The 18,422-nt window shown below is 40.0% G+C and overlaps 1 protein-coding gene across 1 annotated transcript in view; it reads left to right on the plus strand.

Moving 5' to 3' along the window:
- The window catches only part of SDK1 (sidekick cell adhesion molecule 1), a 381,963-nt gene that overhangs the window by 179,463 nt on the left and 184,078 nt on the right, over window positions 1-18,422 (plus strand). Inside the window, exon 5 of the mRNA XM_082292298.1 lies at window positions 1,102-1,235. Within this exon, the coding sequence (XP_082148424.1) occupies window positions 1,102-1,235 (134 nt within the window). The remainder of the gene's footprint in view (window positions 1-1,101; window positions 1,236-18,422) is intronic.

Below are 18,422 nucleotides of genomic sequence, written 5' to 3' on the forward strand. Positions count from 1 at the left end.
TTATAAGTTGTTTCACTCTCATGCTCAGTGATATGTCTAACAGCACAGCTGAACTCAGCATGGCTTCTCATTAAGTATTAGAAGTGAAGGGAATTTCCTCCTCCCAACCTTACCCTCAGATTTCCAAGTCTGTGCCTGTCCCAGGCTGCAGTAGGTCAGATTTTTGCTCCACAGGTTTTCCCTGGAAATTTGCATTTGCTTTAATCTTACTGGTTTTGGAGCTTCCTGTGGCCTGTCAGTCAAATCCTTGAATATTTACATGTTTTCTCTAGGTTAATCCTTTATCTTTTATAGTCAAGAAAAGGGCATCTAATCCATGTGAAAAGTAAAGTAGCCAAGTGGGTAATGCTGCCTATGAGGGAGTTCACAGGAACCTTTGTTGTGCAGCAGCCCTAAGAACAGAATTGTGTTAGAAAAAGACGTTTGTGACTCCTCCAGGCCCCTGCCAGTTACCTACAGGGTTGTGCTGTCCTACCTGCTTTGGGATGAAAGAAGAACCCTCCCTGCCTCTCCACACACAGATGGTCTCTGTTACAGCCCATGTTATTGTCTCTGATGAGGTGATAATTGGCAATGCCATAAATTAAGAAAGTTTACCTTTGGAGGTTCCGCTGCCTTTGATTTTTACTTTCTTACTTCAATGAACTGTGTGTTATTCCTTGAGTTTCACTTTAACAGGCTGCCTTCCACTTGTTGAGAGGATTTTCAATAAATCTAGCTTTGCAGCACCCTGATGATTGCCAGGACTGTCGTCACCCCACAAAGATGCAGTTTGCAGCCTGGTGGTCACTGGTGTCATTTGCTGTTCCTTGCATAACTTCTTATCGCCATTTAAGCTGTCCCAGTTTTATGTGTTGTAGCTCTTTCTGTGTGTCACCATGAACATCTTACTTGATCTAAAGAGAGAAGGCCTAGAGGCATCTGAGATCTTTTTCCTGCAAATGTGTTTGAAATGGGTCTGGTTTTGATTCTGCAACATCTTGATTTATATGATCAGTGAATGTCATATCATGCTATCAAGTTTGAAGGGTTGTATGGTTTTTGCCTAGTGGATAACATTCTTCTGATGGCTTCAAAGTGATCTTTCTCTTCTCTAAACAGAGCCATCACCCTGGAGAACCAGCTGGTGATCCTGGGGACATCAGTGGTGGATGCAGGAGGTTACTATGTCCAGGCAGTCAACGAAAAGAACGGGGAGAACAAGACGAGTCCCTTCATTCATCTCAGCGTAGCACGTGAGTACCCAAATTGTGGAGAATGTGCTGTCACACGGGGGCTGCAGACAGGACTCACAAAGGCTGCCCTAATAAAAAGCCTTGCTAACAAAGGATTGGACCTTTAAAAGAGGTCAGTGTTTCCTTCTTGGTTTGGAGCACGCTGAACCCCTTGTGCAAAAGAGGGAGGAGATGCCCTCCACAAATCACCCTCAAAGCCCTTTGTCTGGTGGTTTACTTTGTGCGAGGCAGGTACATGATGATATCCCTCACTGTTTATTGTGAAGTTGTGATTATAATTTCTTTTTAATGCAGGTGTTTATAATGGGTTGTTTTCCATTGTGCCTAAGTAAACAAGTCATCCTTCTGAGTGCAAATTTATTTATGAATCTATTCCCAGTTTATGGCATTATTTTTACCTGGAGTTATCACAGAGTCCCAGGGAACATGCATTTCATTGTTATTACTCATTATTTTACATTACAAAGGTTGTATTAACACCAGCACTACAGAGATATTCCATGAGTGGGTTTTGCAGCAGAGCACCGAGGTCAGGGAGATGGCTGCACACTGGGTCTGCCAAGGTGCACGTTCAGCAGAAATGTGCACGTGCAAACTCTTGTAAAACATCCAGTAAACCTGTTTGTATGAAAAATTAATATTCTAAACATGTGGAATGGCTTGACTCCTTGTATGAGGCACTTGATAAAGGTATTATTTATGTGGCAGTGAGAAGAGGGAGTGTGATAGTGCTGTGGGAGAGGGGAGGTTCCTCGTTTTGCTTGTAGAGACAGGGAAGAGGTGATGGAGTAAGTCACTGATGGCAGTGGCAGCCCTTATAATTTGGGCTTCTAAAAGATGCAGGACTCAGCTCTACGTCAATGGCATGATGAGATGCTGCAGATCTCCTGATCTTGGGTACCATTAGATTTGGGACAATCCCTGTTGGCTTGTTTCCTTACAATAGCAAATCTTGGGAGTCTGGGTTTCTAGGGAAATAGCTTTTGGAACTATGCTTGTGTTTGTCAGAAATCCATCCAGAACATTACAGACCTGTGAAACATTTCATTTCTAAGAAACAGTGACTTTTCTGCTAAAATTTCTAATTGTATTTCAAGGAAAGCTATTCTTAGACAAAGATAGGAAGCCCTGGTAGTGGGGCTGGGAACACTGGGGGCAGCAGCTGGAAGGTTTGACAGGCAGCAGGAGACACAAACCTCTGTTTTCTTCCAGACAAGTATCTAAACTAAATGAACTGCTCAGGGGTTTTATGTGTATCTTTCTGAAGTGGAAATAATATTCCAAATCCACTTGTGAATTCTGGCTGTACTGTGGCATGTAGATTGTAAACATTATTATTTCTGACAGTATGAAGAGGTTTGCTAACACTTTAGTAATTTCATTTTTAAAGCAAATTTGTGTTGTTTGTATTATGTGACCAATAGCATACTTCCCACTTTAATTTCATGTCTTAATTAATGCTACAAATAGTCTGTGATCATGCATGCATAACAAGTGCTATGCAAAGCAGAAAGTAATATGGGCATATGGAAAAGAAAACACTCCAAAATGCTCACAGACTTGATACCATGAATGCGAAGTCTGCCTGGAATGTGGCAAATAGGAAAGATAAAATGGATAAAAGAAAATGAAGCATGAGACAAGATGGAAAGCCAAAAATGGATTTGCTTTTAGAATTAATGTCAGCCAATGAGGTTTGTGAATTGACACCTTGATAGCCAGGGTTATTAAGGCTGTGTGTGTGTGTTGGAGGAAGGCACTGGCTGTAAGGCATTGGAGTCTGTAAAGAAAATTGCATTTACATGGTTGTTCTGAACTTTGATCTGAGGACTAAAGTTATTAATTTCTATGTAATGTATCACATAAATATTTTTGGTCCAGTAACAGAAAAAAATCGGGCAAAAATATAGTCCTGAAGCAATATGCAGAGAATGGTTGCAGAAAAATGACATATTTTGGAAGAGTAGTAAAGAATTCAAGCAGGAGGTTGGAAACAGATTGTTAAAGGTAACGCAGATGAGGAAGATACTGCATTGACTTGTCACTGTCTGAATCTTATGGGTTGTTAGGAGGGATGACACTTGTAATTTTCCATTAGGACATGTATAAAATTTAAAAACAGTTTAATCAAAATCCAATAAACTCCAAGTAAAGTGGAATAGCCAATCTCTGTGCAAGTAGATGATATATTAATTATTGAGTACAACCTTGCTGCATGACTCAGTGTGCATACTGCCACTGTTATTGAGGGCAGGAGGAAAAAACCCTATAGATAATTCCCAGGGCAGCCATTCACTGAGAACTGTGTTAGATATGCACAGCTCGTTATTCCTTGAAGGAGACCAGTGTCAGATTTGCTTCAGCCTGTAAGAAAAGCATATTTGCAGAATCATTCCAACAGCTGAGAAAGCTATAAGCTGTCCTGTTCTTCTCCAAAGTACAAGGCTGACAGCAGGAGAAAGGTCTGGCTCTGAGCTGAGCAGAAGATGAGTTACAGGGCTTTATATTGTAGATTAAAGTCATCTGTTGAATTGTGGCTGAAGGTAAATGGAGTTTGAGCATCACCTGGAAAATACACTGAACTGTCCTTCAATTAATAACTATATTTGATACATGTGATGTGAAGAGATTAGAGGATGCTGAACATGTTTCAAAAGCAGTCTAAAAGCCCCAATCACATTGAATTCTCTTATGGGGCTGAGTATTAACAGTAAAGACATTTTGTTTCTTGTCAGTCTAAACTGCAGCTCACCGAGTCCAACACTCTGAAGTCTCACACCCACCCATTGCCCCTGATTGCAAACGTGCAGGGAAGCTGGGAAACAGCCACAAGAGAAAGCCTGCAGGCTGGTCAGAGTTGCTTTGGCTGTGCTTGGGTTTGCTTTTCTCCATGTTCTGAGGTTGGCCACATGTGGAAATGAAGCCAGGGCTTAGGGGAATGCTCAGCTCTTGGGGACATTTGGGTGTTTCAGGTACGCGCTGCGTCCCCATCGCTCTGCCAGCCTGGTCCTTACACACCCTTGGTGCAAAGGCACTAAAGATTTATTTCCCAGTAGATTTGGTCACTCTGTGAGCAGATCCAAATATTGAGCAGTGTTTTTTCTCAACAGCTGAGTCCCTGTGTTGGCTGAACCCCTGTGTTCTACATGCCTGCCCTAAACCCATGTGTCTGAGTGTGACACAGCATGAGGCCCACCCAGCTGTGCTTGAGAACCATGGTTGTTTCTTTCAAGGGGACTAGTTTCCACTGACTTCAGGAGGATTAGATCATCTCTGAGGTGACAAGCTCTGGGGAAATAAAAATTATGTCCAACAGGCAGCATATTGGGAATAACGTCACATCTGAAATTAGTGTGAGATGTCATAAATTAGTCCTAAATTTAAAATGTCTTAAAATGAGTTGAACTGTGTACTACACTAATGAAAATCCTGCCACTTTTTTTTTTTTTTCTTTTTAACCATATGTCAAAGCTTTCATGTAAATAACACAAATTTTGGCTTGGAAAATCAGAAAGTCTGAAAGTTGAGAGTTTGGCAGTGGAAATAGTAACAGCACTCATTTTGGGTTTTAACTCAAATTACTCACTCCTTGTTGAGAATTCACTATTGGTGCTGGGGAGGGTTTCAGTATAAACCCCGTTGCTGGAGCTTCCTAACGTGATTGGAGTGGTGTGAGAATTATCTCTGGGCTGGTGCAAGCTTTTGGGATGTAAATACTGCTCTTCAGTAATAACCGTTGGAAAATCCTAAATGGCTTTTTCCTGTTTCCATCTATTGAGCAATAGGTTTGATGATGGTATCGTAAACAGATCCTTAATTCTTTTGGCTTTTTCTTTCCTGTGCCTATTCTCCCACAGCCAGACATGTCCTGCAGCACAGATGGTCAGGTCTAATCCAAAGGATTGTGGCTTGTCAGGGAATAAAGTGACATTCTTTGGTTTTACCAGTGTTGGCAGGGCACCTAAAGATTGAAGTGTTCATTCAAATAAGGCCATCATAAACCCTTATTTCCTTGAAGGCCATTCTCAGTGTAACAGCTAAATATCTCTGAAACTGCATCACAACTCTTTTGCTTGTAGTATGAAGCTTAAAAACAAACAAAATTCAACCAAACAAACTCAAACCCCCAAATCTCCAAAAGTAATGATAAACCCCATGAACCAAAACTCCCCAGAAACACCAAAGCAAACAAAAAAAATTAGTACATGGTACTTTGCTGTTGGCTGTGCTACTTTTGCATGAAGGTTTTTTGAGGGTAAAGAGGGAGGGAGCAGGGACATTTAGAGCTTCTTAATGAAACCATGAGAGATTTTAGTATGTAAGTCAAGAGTTTAAGTGGGTTTCTTGGAAATGGGGGGAAAAAAGAAAGATTCATAGGGAGCTTTTTATTGCTGTGAAGAGCTGGCTGAGCTACTCCCTGCAGGATACTCAATCCATGTCCTTCCACTTTATGATATGATGCCGAGGCCAGACTCTGGAGCCACTTGGGAAGAAGCTGGCAAAGCCCTGGCGAGGTATTTCCATTATTGACTTGAGTGCAATGCTTTCTGTGAGCACCACTGGCCCACTCCTGGAAACTTTTAAGGGCGTGTTTGTCTTTTTCTGAGTCCAGTTGAAGCATTTTATGAAAAATGTGGGCCTCAGTAAATGATTTAAATGGCTGGTTTGCAGGAGGTGGGTGTGTGTAAGCTGTTGTGACAGTTTAGATGCTCCTGCTTCAATTGGTTTTGTGGCGCTAATCGTCCGGAACTGCAATTCAGGGCCTTGCTCCTGCACCTCCTTGTTAAGCTGTGAAATATTGAGATGCATGTCATTCCAATAGATTTATTAGTAAATTAGATAGTCTCCAGACCTATTGGTAACACCAGGAGATACAGAGTGTTCTGCAGCCTGATGTCATTTTCTGATGCAGGCTTTGTGAAAACAGAAAACAAGATTGATGAAAATTTTAAAAACCTTGCCAGCCAGCATTTCTGAAGAGTCAAAGATAATAAAGCCAATTATCATTTAACGAAGATAAATTTTTCCCTTGGGCACTGGCAATGCTTAAAAAAAAAATAAAATAGGGAAAGAAAAAGTTGGGGGCTGAAAATTAAACTCCTGGCTTGGTTGCCTTGCAATTAAGTTAAAGTATGAGAGTGTCATGTTGTTCTGCCCAACCTCCACTCATGACCAGAAGAATTTTATTCTGTTATGGCAGACATTGACATGAGGCTAAATATACCCTGTTTGTCCCAGCTTGGTGCCTATTTTGTTCTTCAACTTAATGTATCAAGACATAAATTTTACAGAAGGCAAAAGTCCCGTTTCAGGCTCACAGGGACTGAATTTACACAAAGTTCTGGTTTGGTTGGTTTTCTGCTGTAAAGGAAAGCTCTCAAGATTGCACAGGACACTTGGGTCACTTTTAGTGTCTGTAAGAATGAAATATTCTTTATGTTGTCAGGAAAGAAAGAGGTGGGGGGGAAAGTGGCCTGTTACCTGTCAGTGTGTTTGATAGGATGTTCCTCTTGACATCCTTCTGTCAGGTGTGGTAAGAAGATAAGTTTTCAGAAGATTCTGAGCAGACATTCTCCTCTCTGGAAGAGAGCATTTTACTAACATGAGTTTTCATATTAACCATCAGGGTTCGTTCAAGTCAGCAGATGCTGAGGATCCTTCATGGGTATGTTTGAAGCACAAAAGGCATGAATTTTTCATAGCCAGTCCCAGCTTTCAGGTGTAGGCAGGAAAAAAGGAATGGGCTGGCACCCCCAGGGAACAGATATTTCTGTTCTGACGTCAAATTCACACAAGCTCTATAGACTTGTCAAACTGGTTTTAGTTCATGCCAAGAGAACTGGCTTCTTTTAGCCCCTCTGGGTCAGTGCTGTGGTGGTGCCTCTATGATGCTTTTTTTTTTACTTTTTGGTGTTATTTTGGTGAGGGGAAAAAGAAGGAATATGGGATGAGATGAAATTACATTTCTGTGCCATGACTGTACCTGGTTGCCTGAGGCTGTGACCAAATACTGGGGAAGTCCAACATAGCACAGCTCAAACCTCTGTGCACTGGTTTAAAGTCATTCTTTGAAAGAATCACATTTCTTTCCCATTTTCTTAAAGGTTTTGCTCTCTCTTTGTCAAGCAGGATTTCCAGGAAGGATATCGTGGTGGGGTTCCATGAGTAAATGCGAGCCTTTGGCTTTGAGTGGCACTTAACATTTGACTGATGCTTCACAATCCTCTGTTATCCAAAATGTTAATTTAAAGGAGACTGTAGAAGTGTTTGGGGTTTAACACTCAACCCTAAGGACATATTCTGTGTAAAAGCCATCTTGAATACCCTGGTCAAATACTGTCAAAGTGCTTTTTTTCTAATCTTGCTCTATTCTCAAGGACATACATTTTAAATAGGGATCTTTTTTCTTATTTTGAGAATAGAGTGTGACTTAACCATGCCTTTGAGATGTATGTATGCATTTAAGTCAAACACATTTTAATGTAAGAAAAAGGACTAAATTGAGTTAGCATTAAAGATTTGGGTTTGATATATTGGAACAAATGTTAGTTTAAGCTTTATCCGGAGCTAGGAGTTTCAGTGGAGGCTGATATTCTCAGTGCTTTATCCTATTATCTACTGCAAAAGTGACACTGTACTGCAGTGTAGACTGATTTTATATGCATTACAAAGAAGTAACAGATGATGTTCAGGATTTAATAGCCTTCTTGGACTCCAAATTTCACTGTTAGCTTTTTCTAAAGCATCAGCCAGGTCTCTTCCATAATTCTCTACCTTTCTTCTACTTAAAGGAAAACTTTGCTCACTTTTAACTGTAGTGACAGAGAAGGAAATCTGTGGTTAAAATGATAGATAGCTCACCTTTATTATCCCTGCAGTTTAGCAAAGAAACCGCTGTGGCAGCTCAAGCTTTTTCTGGGCGGAAGGGGGTAAGGGGGGTTCCAAATATTCTATCGGTGCTCTTCCTGATAAATAGTAGACGTCTTCTTTGGTCTCCAGTTTCATCTTCCTCTGGACTGTTTTTGATAAAACTTAGTGCCACACATGGTGCATCTGCTGCAGCCTCTGCCCCAGGCAAGCAGGGTATCCTCTGCTGGTGGCTTTTGATCTGGAAAGATGATAAAATGAACTTTCTGCAAGATTATTTCAGTCTTACTATTAAAGAGAACTTAAACAGCCTAAATCAGCATAAAACCTGTTCCAATATCTGGCACTTAATTTTCATCATATCACATCAACAAATGTAATGAAGCTTTAAATGCATGGTTTATGGGAAGAATAGTTATTTCCTTTTCTCCCAAGTGCAACAGAACAGCCCTGTTGTTATGGGGACTCCTCAGTGGCTGGCGAAACTACAGAACTGCACGAGAACTGAGTGTCTGTTCCCTCAGCAGATGCACATACATTATGCATGTTGCTGTGAAAAAATGGCAAATGCTGAGGTTTCTATAATCAAACTTATTATTTTAACATGGCTTCTTGTTACACTTGTCTGTTTATAAGGTTTGGGGGGGTTATAGTGTCTGTGAGAGATCTGGAATGTACACACACACAGAGGCTCCAAATCCTGGGTTGTCTCCTAAACCCTTTATTTATATCTGACACATGCAATTAATCTCTCCCTATCTCTAATCACTTTTGCTATTACATTCATCGAAGTGATTTGTATCCTATCTCTGTCACTGCTTGGTAATTGATATGTGGAGATAAGGGATTCTTAGAGGACACAAACAAGGAAATGGGAAAATTGAATTTACCTTGCAATCATTTTAAAAAATGTGACACCCATCAATTATACATGCCATCCAGGAAAATGCCATCTTGAACAAACTGTGATGATTTGTTGGAAGATCAGCAGAAGAGAAATGCCAGAAAACTTTTCTAGACAGAAAAATATTGCTGGTTCAACAGACAGACTTTTCAATCTCATTGGTCCACCTACAGTGTTTTTAAATAATACTGTAGAATTTACAAAGAAAGTATCATTTTTGATCTGTGCTTTTCTCTAGTCAATCTTGTACTAATACTTCAGAGTGGAATAAGATGAAAGGGAGCTGTTGAAATAAGCATTGTTTTGATCAGACATAAAAAGATGATGTTGGTTACTCGAGATTGAATCATCTTTCATGGGCAGAAATGGTATAACTGATAGTATAATCCAATTTCAATTTAACCACGTTCTATCATGAACATATTTCTATTTAGTTTCTCTTTTCAATTTCACTACAGTGATAAGTGAACTAATTTTCTCACTCTTGTGTAAGTACTTTGTGCTCATGATTAGTTCTAATTGTTGGCATGAGAGTAGTAGCTCCTGTCCATACTTGTAAGCTTAAGCACTACTGTGGGATCTTGGAAAAGCTTTTTAATACATACTGATAATGCCATAAAAACGAGTATATACATGAATAATATAATAACAGTAATAGAAATCATAAAACTGAGAAGATTTAAGTCAAACAACATTCAGTGTTGGCAGCTTCCTGGACCTGTCAGTCTGGCAGAGAGTCTTTTCCCTGGAACTATTTATTTCTTTATCTTGTACACCCCAGATCCAACTGCACTGTCTAAAAACTCCCAGAGCAGACAGAAGCCCAGTGATTTGTAGGAATTTGTAAAGGGCTTTGCATTTCAGTTCCTGTAAGGATCATAATGCTGAAGCTTTAGAAGGAATTGCTACTGGAGACTGGTGTATCAATTTACCCCTTTTGAACACTAACTCCTGGTTTCTTATAAGTCCCTTTCTGCTGTGCCAAACTCCTGGAGTTTTCCAAGGAGCTGACTTGAAGTATTTTGGTTTGATTCTTGTCTTTACACAGTGGGATGTTTTTAAAATATAATTCTCATTTATTTTAAGTTGCCAAACCCTTTCTGAAGGTGATTTTTACTGAGAAAGCAAGAGCCTGTAATTTACTGAAGTGAGCTTGAGCTTAAATATGCTATTTTGAGGCAAAACAAACAAACAACCAACCCCCATTTAAAGAAAAACATCCAAGAACTGGACTTTGGTGATCCTTGTGGGTCTCTTTCAACTCAGGATAATCAATGATTCTCTGATCTACAGCTGTGACAGCTCTGTCTTGGTCTGCAGTGAGACAAGCTGTCCTGGATGGTGAGTGAGAGTGAAGAGATCCCAAGCTCTTGCTTAGAAAAACAGTGACAAGTGTTTTATTTATTATGAACTGGATAAATTTGCAGCCTGGAGGGTGTTTGGGTTTGTTTTCCTAATCATAGGAGAAGGACTTGTATATTTGTAAAAGAAACAATTTAGGAACTATTCAATAGTATTCTTTAAACTGTTGTGTTAGGCAAGCTTGAAATATCTTCTAAACAATATAGATAAGGAATAGTAAATATGGTCAAAACAGATGTTTAGTAGAGTATGTTCTGCACTGAGTTACTGCAAAAGCCTAAATATATCCTGAAGATTCTCGCACGTGCCCAAGGTCTGCAGAGCTGCCCTCCCAGTGTCTTCACAAAAGCTAATTTTTGTCTCCAGCTTTCACAGACATATGGTTGCTTGAGGGTTATAATTTTTAAAGCTCTTCATATTAAAGATGTTTTTAATTTCTTCTCAATATACATCATAAAGCAGGAAAATTGAATAAGAATGGAAAACCCTCGGATGTCTCTCTCATCCTTCTGCCAGATAGACGTGATTCGTCCAAGTAATTGTGGGAGTGCAGACAACAGCTTGGGTATGGAAAAAAAATGGAAAAATAGTGATTAGAACTGCAAGCACTGGAAAGCCAGGACAGGCAAGATTCAAGGTCATCTGTACAGCCATAAATATTCTTTTTAGATTTTAGTAAGGACTTGCCATGAATTTTAAAGTAATTTAGAATAATTGGTCCTTCCTACCCCATTTGTAACAGGAAGAGAAACTCAGAGCTGGCTGTAACCTGGGTTGCTTCACCTGATGTATGTAAAAGCTGCATTGATTTCCTGTCCCCATGGCTGTACCGTGGGAGCTGTGAATTGCCAATCCAGGATGTTTGTTATCCTTTGGTTTTGTACTGTTGTGGTTTCACATATTGTTGTGTGCAGCTGGGGAGTGGTTTTAGACATTGGAGCAATCCAAAATTTGATTTTTTTTCCCTACAGACTGCGCTATAAGGTGATGGAAATGCAGTTTTCTTTTCATGTGCAGACTTTTGTCAACATCTTCAAGCCCTTAAAGGCAGAATTTGGGATTATGGATTATTTTTGAGGGTGAATAAATCATTCTAGTTATGGAATGTGGGAACAAAGTTTTACAGCTCCTTTAATACTGGAGAACATCATTGTTAAGTAGCATGTCTTTAAAGGACTGCAAGCTTTCTGTGATAAGAATGGAGCACAGCAACCAGGAAAATGCACACAGTGTCCTGGTCTCCAAGGCCCTATTTGTGCAAAATCGTTACTAAATTTTGTCTGGCTATGTTTGTTGTTAAGTATCTCTACAAGCTGAGGATGAGTAGCTTCTGCTGTTTGTATGTAGGGAAAATACTGCAGTGGAAAATATGTTGGATAAAGAAGGAAGAACAGAGTAGTTGTGTCTGGTGGTTCTTTTTTATTCCCTGCTCATTCCTTACGCACTAAGGAGGGATAAAAAGAAAATTTTGCTTTTTCAGTCCATGTGGCTGTGTTTTGATCTGCTCATAAACCTGACTTAGTAGAGACTTGGTGAAGGCTTAAAAAGCCAGCAGTGCTGTACCTTCTGCAAATGCTGGGAAAGAAACTGCAAAGTCTGTGCTGCCTTCAGCCATCCTTGTGGATTTATCAGGTATCTGTGAGTGATACTGTCAGAGCTATTAAAGAAAGTAATTGGTAGTGAGTGATTAAATTGCAGATGGCCTTTTCAAGGTGATTATGAATATTAAATCAAGTCATTAAAAGCAAGCTAAAAAGGCCCATGAAACCAAAAAGTGAATATGCTGAGGATAATAGCATGAAAAGAGGCTTGCAGGCATGCCATGCTCATCTGACCCCCCCAGCCCATCCAACCAACCAAAAAATCCCAGCAAGCAAGAGAATTCAAGTGGGTGTACTGTATTAAAGGAGGTGGAACTAAATATCTCCTTTTCCTAGGCTGTGAATTCCTCTGTGCAGAGAACTCAGTGCATCTCACTCCTCTTTTATGCAGAACTTTACCCCAGGTCCATGGCTGTTGTCACTGAGCAGTGATGGCTCTGCAGAATCCCCTGTGCCAGGCAGTGCTGTCATTAACAGCAATCTTTTCCTGTTCCTTCCCAATTGTAAGTGATTATGACAAATGTTTCTTTACCACATTGCCCTGGAACAAGGCCAAGAAATACTGTAAAGTGACTTAATTTCATTTGGTGATCTTCATCTCACAAGGTAAAGGTTATACTGGAGTTCTTTTGTAGATAAAAAATCTAAGGTTCATTTTGTTTTATGATTTAAACTGGAAACTTCAGATGCAAACAGAGATAAAGAAAACTGAAAAACAAGTGTCTTCATTTTGAGCCCTGCTGACTTAATTTCAGTATAAGTGCAGAGTGCTTTCACATATGTCTAAATAGCTTGTGAACTTGGAGCCTGAGGGCTGGTTTTCTTGTGCATATTGTGATTATGGACTCATCACTTCTGGACCAATTTCATGCTTTCAAATAGAATTTGGTATGGTTGCTTATACTTCAATACATTATTATTGTATTGATCTCAAACATCATGCTGACCTATCTGATCTGCTCTTAAACTGTAAAACACCATGGGATTGATTGTGAAGATTTATATAAATGTGCTCTGCAATTATTATTTATTATCTTTGGTGCAACAGGGATCATTTTTTTTAATCATTCGAGTAGCACTTTCCCCTTCAGACAATATTTCTGCTTACCTGAATTTTGTGGTCACTGTAATGTCAGTGGTTTGGTTGCATATTGATTCTTCATATTAATTAATATTCTTTCACTTATGGGTATTCCCTTGGTAAATTTAGTGTTAGAGATTTCTACTCATTCCACTGTAATTATACGGATTTCTAACCTTGTTACCTTAGGAACTGGTCTGTGACCTCTGTGACAAAAGCATCTGTACCTTGCTAGTATTTTAATAAACTTTTTGTACTGTGCAAGTATTTTAAAAGCTTTTCTAAAAATTGTTCAACTTGATTGCCTGGTTGATTGCCTGTCAGTGCAACAGGTGTGGTTTTTTAAGGGAAAGGAGGTTTAACCAGATGTTCAACACTTCCCATTAACTGTGGAAAGACAAGGAATGCAAATAGCCAATGCCCAAGATGTTACAGGGAATTAAAGACGAGGAGGATTTTTTCTACTGAAAGAAGCACTGAATTAGAGTAAGGCAGTATTATGCTTTTCCACCTTCAAGATGACATTTAAGTTTAACTCTTCTCTAAATTTTACCTCAAGAAGTGTTTTGTGTGACATGTAAGCACAGCCAGTGGGTCCAGGCTGTTTAATATTGAAAGCATCTTAATAGAGTTTGGATTAAGAGTTGCCACTTGCTTTTGGGGGAGAGGATATTGATCACTTCTTTCATGTGATTGATGTGTTTTAACTTGGAGGGCCTGGGGTGCTTTTAAAAGTAGTCCTGTAGGCCATGGTATCATCAGCAGACACTGCCCTGCTCTGGAGGTGGTGAGGAGAGGAAGACTCTGATTAAATTGTGGCTGGCAGCTCTGTGTGTCCACGGCTGAACAGGAGGATTTGCACCTCAGAGGCTAATGGGGTGAAATATGGAATCTGGCAGATCTTTTAGGACTCAGTAGTGACTGCTGAGTTGCTGAGCATAATGCAGAATTCATTTTGAACAAACAACTCTGGCGTGGTTGTGCATTTTTGTTGTAGCTTGTAACGGTGTCACTGCAGTCAGCTAGGCTACTTGAGGAGAGCTTTTTTGGATGATTTAAAGGTGGAGAAAGCAGTGGAATTCTTAAAATTCACAGATAAATCTTTTTTTACAAGGTTGTTACAAATGCTTTCAGAGCATGTTTGTAATGGAAGCAGTAACAGGCCTCTAATTAGTGTGGCAGCATGAGGCTGTGGCAGCTGTGAGAGGGGTGCAGTAACACTGTTTATCTCGAGTTTATGGCTAGCAGATGCAGGTAGATAGTGTTTTTCTTGGTTCGTTCTTTCACTGCACATACAAGAGGAGGTGTTTTTAATTTTGTCAAAATATTTCTGAGTTGTGAGACTTAAAACATACAAGTTAGGAGTTTACTGTGAATAATGACCAAGCTGTTTTCCTGCAGCCTTTGCACATGCTGGTTCCTTAAGGCAACTTCCTTTGAGAACTGCATTTTGTTACTTTTAAAGTAATAAAGCTATTTTCTGTGTATTTCAAGTGGAGGCTTATGAAGTCAGCTGACAAGACTTTATTGCAATTTTTAAAAGTCTGGGTTTTAACGAGTTCATATTTGGTTTGTGTGACTCAGGTACTTGATTTCAGTTTCACTTCACAATGTCACAAACAACTTTGATGACTTTTTAGTAACTTAATACCATATTTACAGATGCTTCATGGCACAGCACAGCAGCGGAACAGGGAGCACAAACCTCATTTGTGTGTTAATGCTGGAGATGGTGTGTTTGTCATAAATCCTTAACTGAGTGGTGTTCTTTAAATATTCATCAGACGTGAATACGAATTACCTGAGTAATATTTGTGGCATAGAAGTTTGTCAGTTGCATCTTTTAATAAGAATTTTCCAAAGTAAATTTAACCTTTGTGGTGAGGCATAAAGGTGTGTGATCTGTAGAAAGTTCTGTCCATGAGTGCAAACAGCAAACACCAGCTGTGCTGCCCACCCTTCTGCCTCCAGAGGAAATGGTCCCTGGAAAAACACTGGCCAGTATTGAAAAGCTCTCCAATCCAGCTCACTTCAGCATCCAATTGTTTGTCAGACACAGCTATTACAAAAACAAGGGGAAACACAGTTTTTGTAGACAGTGTGTGTTGTAAAAAATAGGATGCTTTGTGAAATCTGTCAGCTTTTGAAATACAGGACAGAAGCCCCTCGTTTTCTCTTTTTAAGGGCACAGTGGTGTGTTTTAAGTGGTCCCCATGTCCTCAAGTGTAGTGAGCCTGTGGTTAGACTGAGACAAAGGTGAGCTGAATTGAAAGATCAATTCTGGGTGAAGAGAGACATCAAAGTCGCCTAATGCTCACTCTGACCTCTGCAAATTCAGCACTGGGAAGGGAAGGGTTTGTCCTTACAGCCAGAGTTGCTCCTTTTGATGAGCCCTTAAGAACAATGTAAGATACCTCTGCTTTTCATCCTTGATCACCAAGAGAACTTTAAAATCTGTTTCAGAAGGAAATCCTGGGTAGCAGTCTCTAGGAATGTGCAAAGCTTACCAGAACTGCATGATAGGGAATATAAAATCTCAGTGAAAAGTGTGGATCCTGACTGAGGGAAGGAGTGCATTGAATCAGAAAAACGCATCTGGCTCGGAATGCATCGGGTTGTAGATCAGTTTTATGAGTTTGCAGAAGATGGGGACAGTTTTATTTTATACTTTTTTCCCCCCCTCAAGATTGTATCATTGCAATCTTTTAAAAAATTGCAAAGTAAGCTTAAGAAGAAATAAGAATCCTCTGTAAGTCACAGCAGGTTGTATTTTAGGCAATTTTCATTTTGCTGGTTTCCTCTGAATTTGTCAAACAGTGAATTTTGAAACAACATAACCAGGTTGTTTATGCAGTTAAGGATTTATGGGAATGTGATTCTCATTCACAAGGGGAGTGTGTGCATTTGAATTCCTTTTTACAATATGCCACCATGATCCCGAAGTAATTCAGAGATTGATTTGTAAAACATTCTGAATCAATTAAGGCTTTAATCAGCAAGTGGCAAACTTCAGATGGCTCGTGGACTAATTTTACCATCTCACATCAACAAGAACCTAAGCTGGAAAAAGAAAACAATTAAGGGGATGTAATTATCTGTCCTGATTACTGAATTAGAAGAGTTTGTATTTATTCCAATGCCATGCAAAGGGAGAAATCTGCTTTGAAAAACAATTTGAGGCAGCTACTAAATTGCCAAGGGGTTGCAGGGTGCAGTGTAGATGTTTGCTAGGCCAGTTTTGGAAGAGGTTTGTAATCCACAGCTGTCAAACAAGTTCTGGCTGTGGAGCTTTGGAGGCTGTTTCCCAACAGCTGTGTGGTGCACCCTGCAAGTCCTAGTGCTGAGAGGATTTTTGCAACCTGTGCTTAAAATTACTTTGGATTTTCAAGGCAATCTCATCTACAGATCTGTTGAAGCACATCTCAGGTCCTTCTATCTGGTGATCAAAAAAAGAAATCTTTCTAGAAGGCAGGAAGTGATGTTTAAGTTCCCACACAAGAACAAACTTTGCAGAAAGCAGGGATGGAAGAGCATCCCTGTGTGATCAAATGGTCTCATTACCCTGTGGTTGTACCATGCAGAATTACTTCAAGTTATTGGTTTTTTGCTTGACATCAAATGAGATAAACTTACGGAAATACAGCAAACTACTACATAATTCTTTCCCAAACCAGACTTTCAGATTTGGTTGGATTTTTATTTTCAGCTTAGCAGAGAGATAAACACAGATTTGTGATAGACCTTTACTTGCCCTTTAATATTGTCCCAGATGTGATCAGAATCCACAAATTGCATAAAACCTCTCATAAACCCCCAGCTTACAACACTAGTGTAATTTCTCTTGGAATATTTAGCAGAATGTTAATCCTGATATATTTAGCTGCCATGCTGAAGGATTGTTGCTGCATTCTGTGCAAAGTTTAGAATAAATGCCCAGAACTCCAGTGAGTTATAGGTCAATTACAGTAATTGGAAGGGAAAGTAAACAAGAAACCTTAGTAGTATCCAGCAGGAGCAATGCCTTTATTTTTTATTAATGAGTAGTAAACAAGCCTGTCACAAATCACTGACTCTGAGAAATGTGCCATATAACTTACTCCTATAAATGGTATCATTTCTATGTAGTATATGTGTCTCTGGGTAGTACTGGGTTTATTAAATACTGTTGAACAGAATTTTCAGTTGAATGAGATTAAAACTGTCATGTTAAGAAAAATGAACTTTATTTAAGCAGCAAGAGATAAAGCTGCCTCATCATAGAATCACAGAATGGTTTGGGTTAGAAAGGACCTTAAAGATCATCCAGTCCCACCCCCTGCCATGAGCAGGGACATCTTCCACTGTCCCAGGCTGCTCCAAGCCCCATCCAACCTGGCCTTGGACACTTCCAGGGGTCCAGGGGCAGCCACAGCTTCTCTGGGCACCCTGTGCCAGGGCCTGCCCACCCTCACAGGGAAGAATTTCTTGGTGTATTTGAAGGACTGAGCCAGTTCAGGCTATAACCTGGTTTGGATGCACAGTGCAGATGTGCATTGTTCTCAGACCACTCAGCAGCACAGGGGTTGCCATGGGTTTGCAAAACTACCCAGGACCATTATGAAGGTGGTGTGGATTTATCATGAAAAGAGAGTTGGCTGTGCTGTGCCTGTCGTAACATTCTCATCTTAGTGTCATCCAAAGCCCCTGTTAGGTGTTGCACCATTAGGGTAAATATTTGAGAGGAATTGTTCTGTGAAGAAGGGAGTTCATGTTATTCTAGCAGTTTTCCATGCAGGTTCTTAATACAGGAAATACAGGGACTGAGGAATCTTAGTTTTAAAAATTGAGTTTCTCCAGGGATGTATTCATTGTGAATTCTTTTGGGTCGTTGACCTGGAACTCTTACTGATCACAGCTATCTTGAAAACATTCTAACAATTCCTCCACTTCTTCATAACAATAATTTCTCATAGGATTCAGGAATTGTTGATGGAAAGGATCTATGTGAGCAGGGTGGCTGCAGTAGTGTTTCACACAGGCTGAGGTGTTGAAGGAGCTGAAGAAATGTCCACAGCACACAGTTCAAGGAAGGGAGTAAATTGCAATAGACAATGAACTGGTTGGAAGGAGGGATCTTCTGCCAGGGCCAGCTTCCAGTCCTGTGTTAATGGACAGGCAGGATTTGAGAAATGTCATCTGAAGAGATGAAAGTTTCTTAGAGAAACCAGCTTTGAAAGGCCACTTTTCTAATGGCTTGGGGAAAAGGACAGTCTGCAGTCTGTCTGCTCCTCTGGTAACCAAAGGGCAAATAAATGTTAAATCTGATTTCCCCCAGAGACAATGAGCAGATTATTGAGAATGGGGACTTTATTCAGAGCTGCTGCCTCTTCTGG

This window comes from Coloeus monedula, assembly GCF_965178545.1.
Source record: "Coloeus monedula genome assembly, chromosome: 16".
NCBI lineage: Eukaryota > Metazoa > Chordata > Aves > Passeriformes > Corvidae > Coloeus > Coloeus monedula.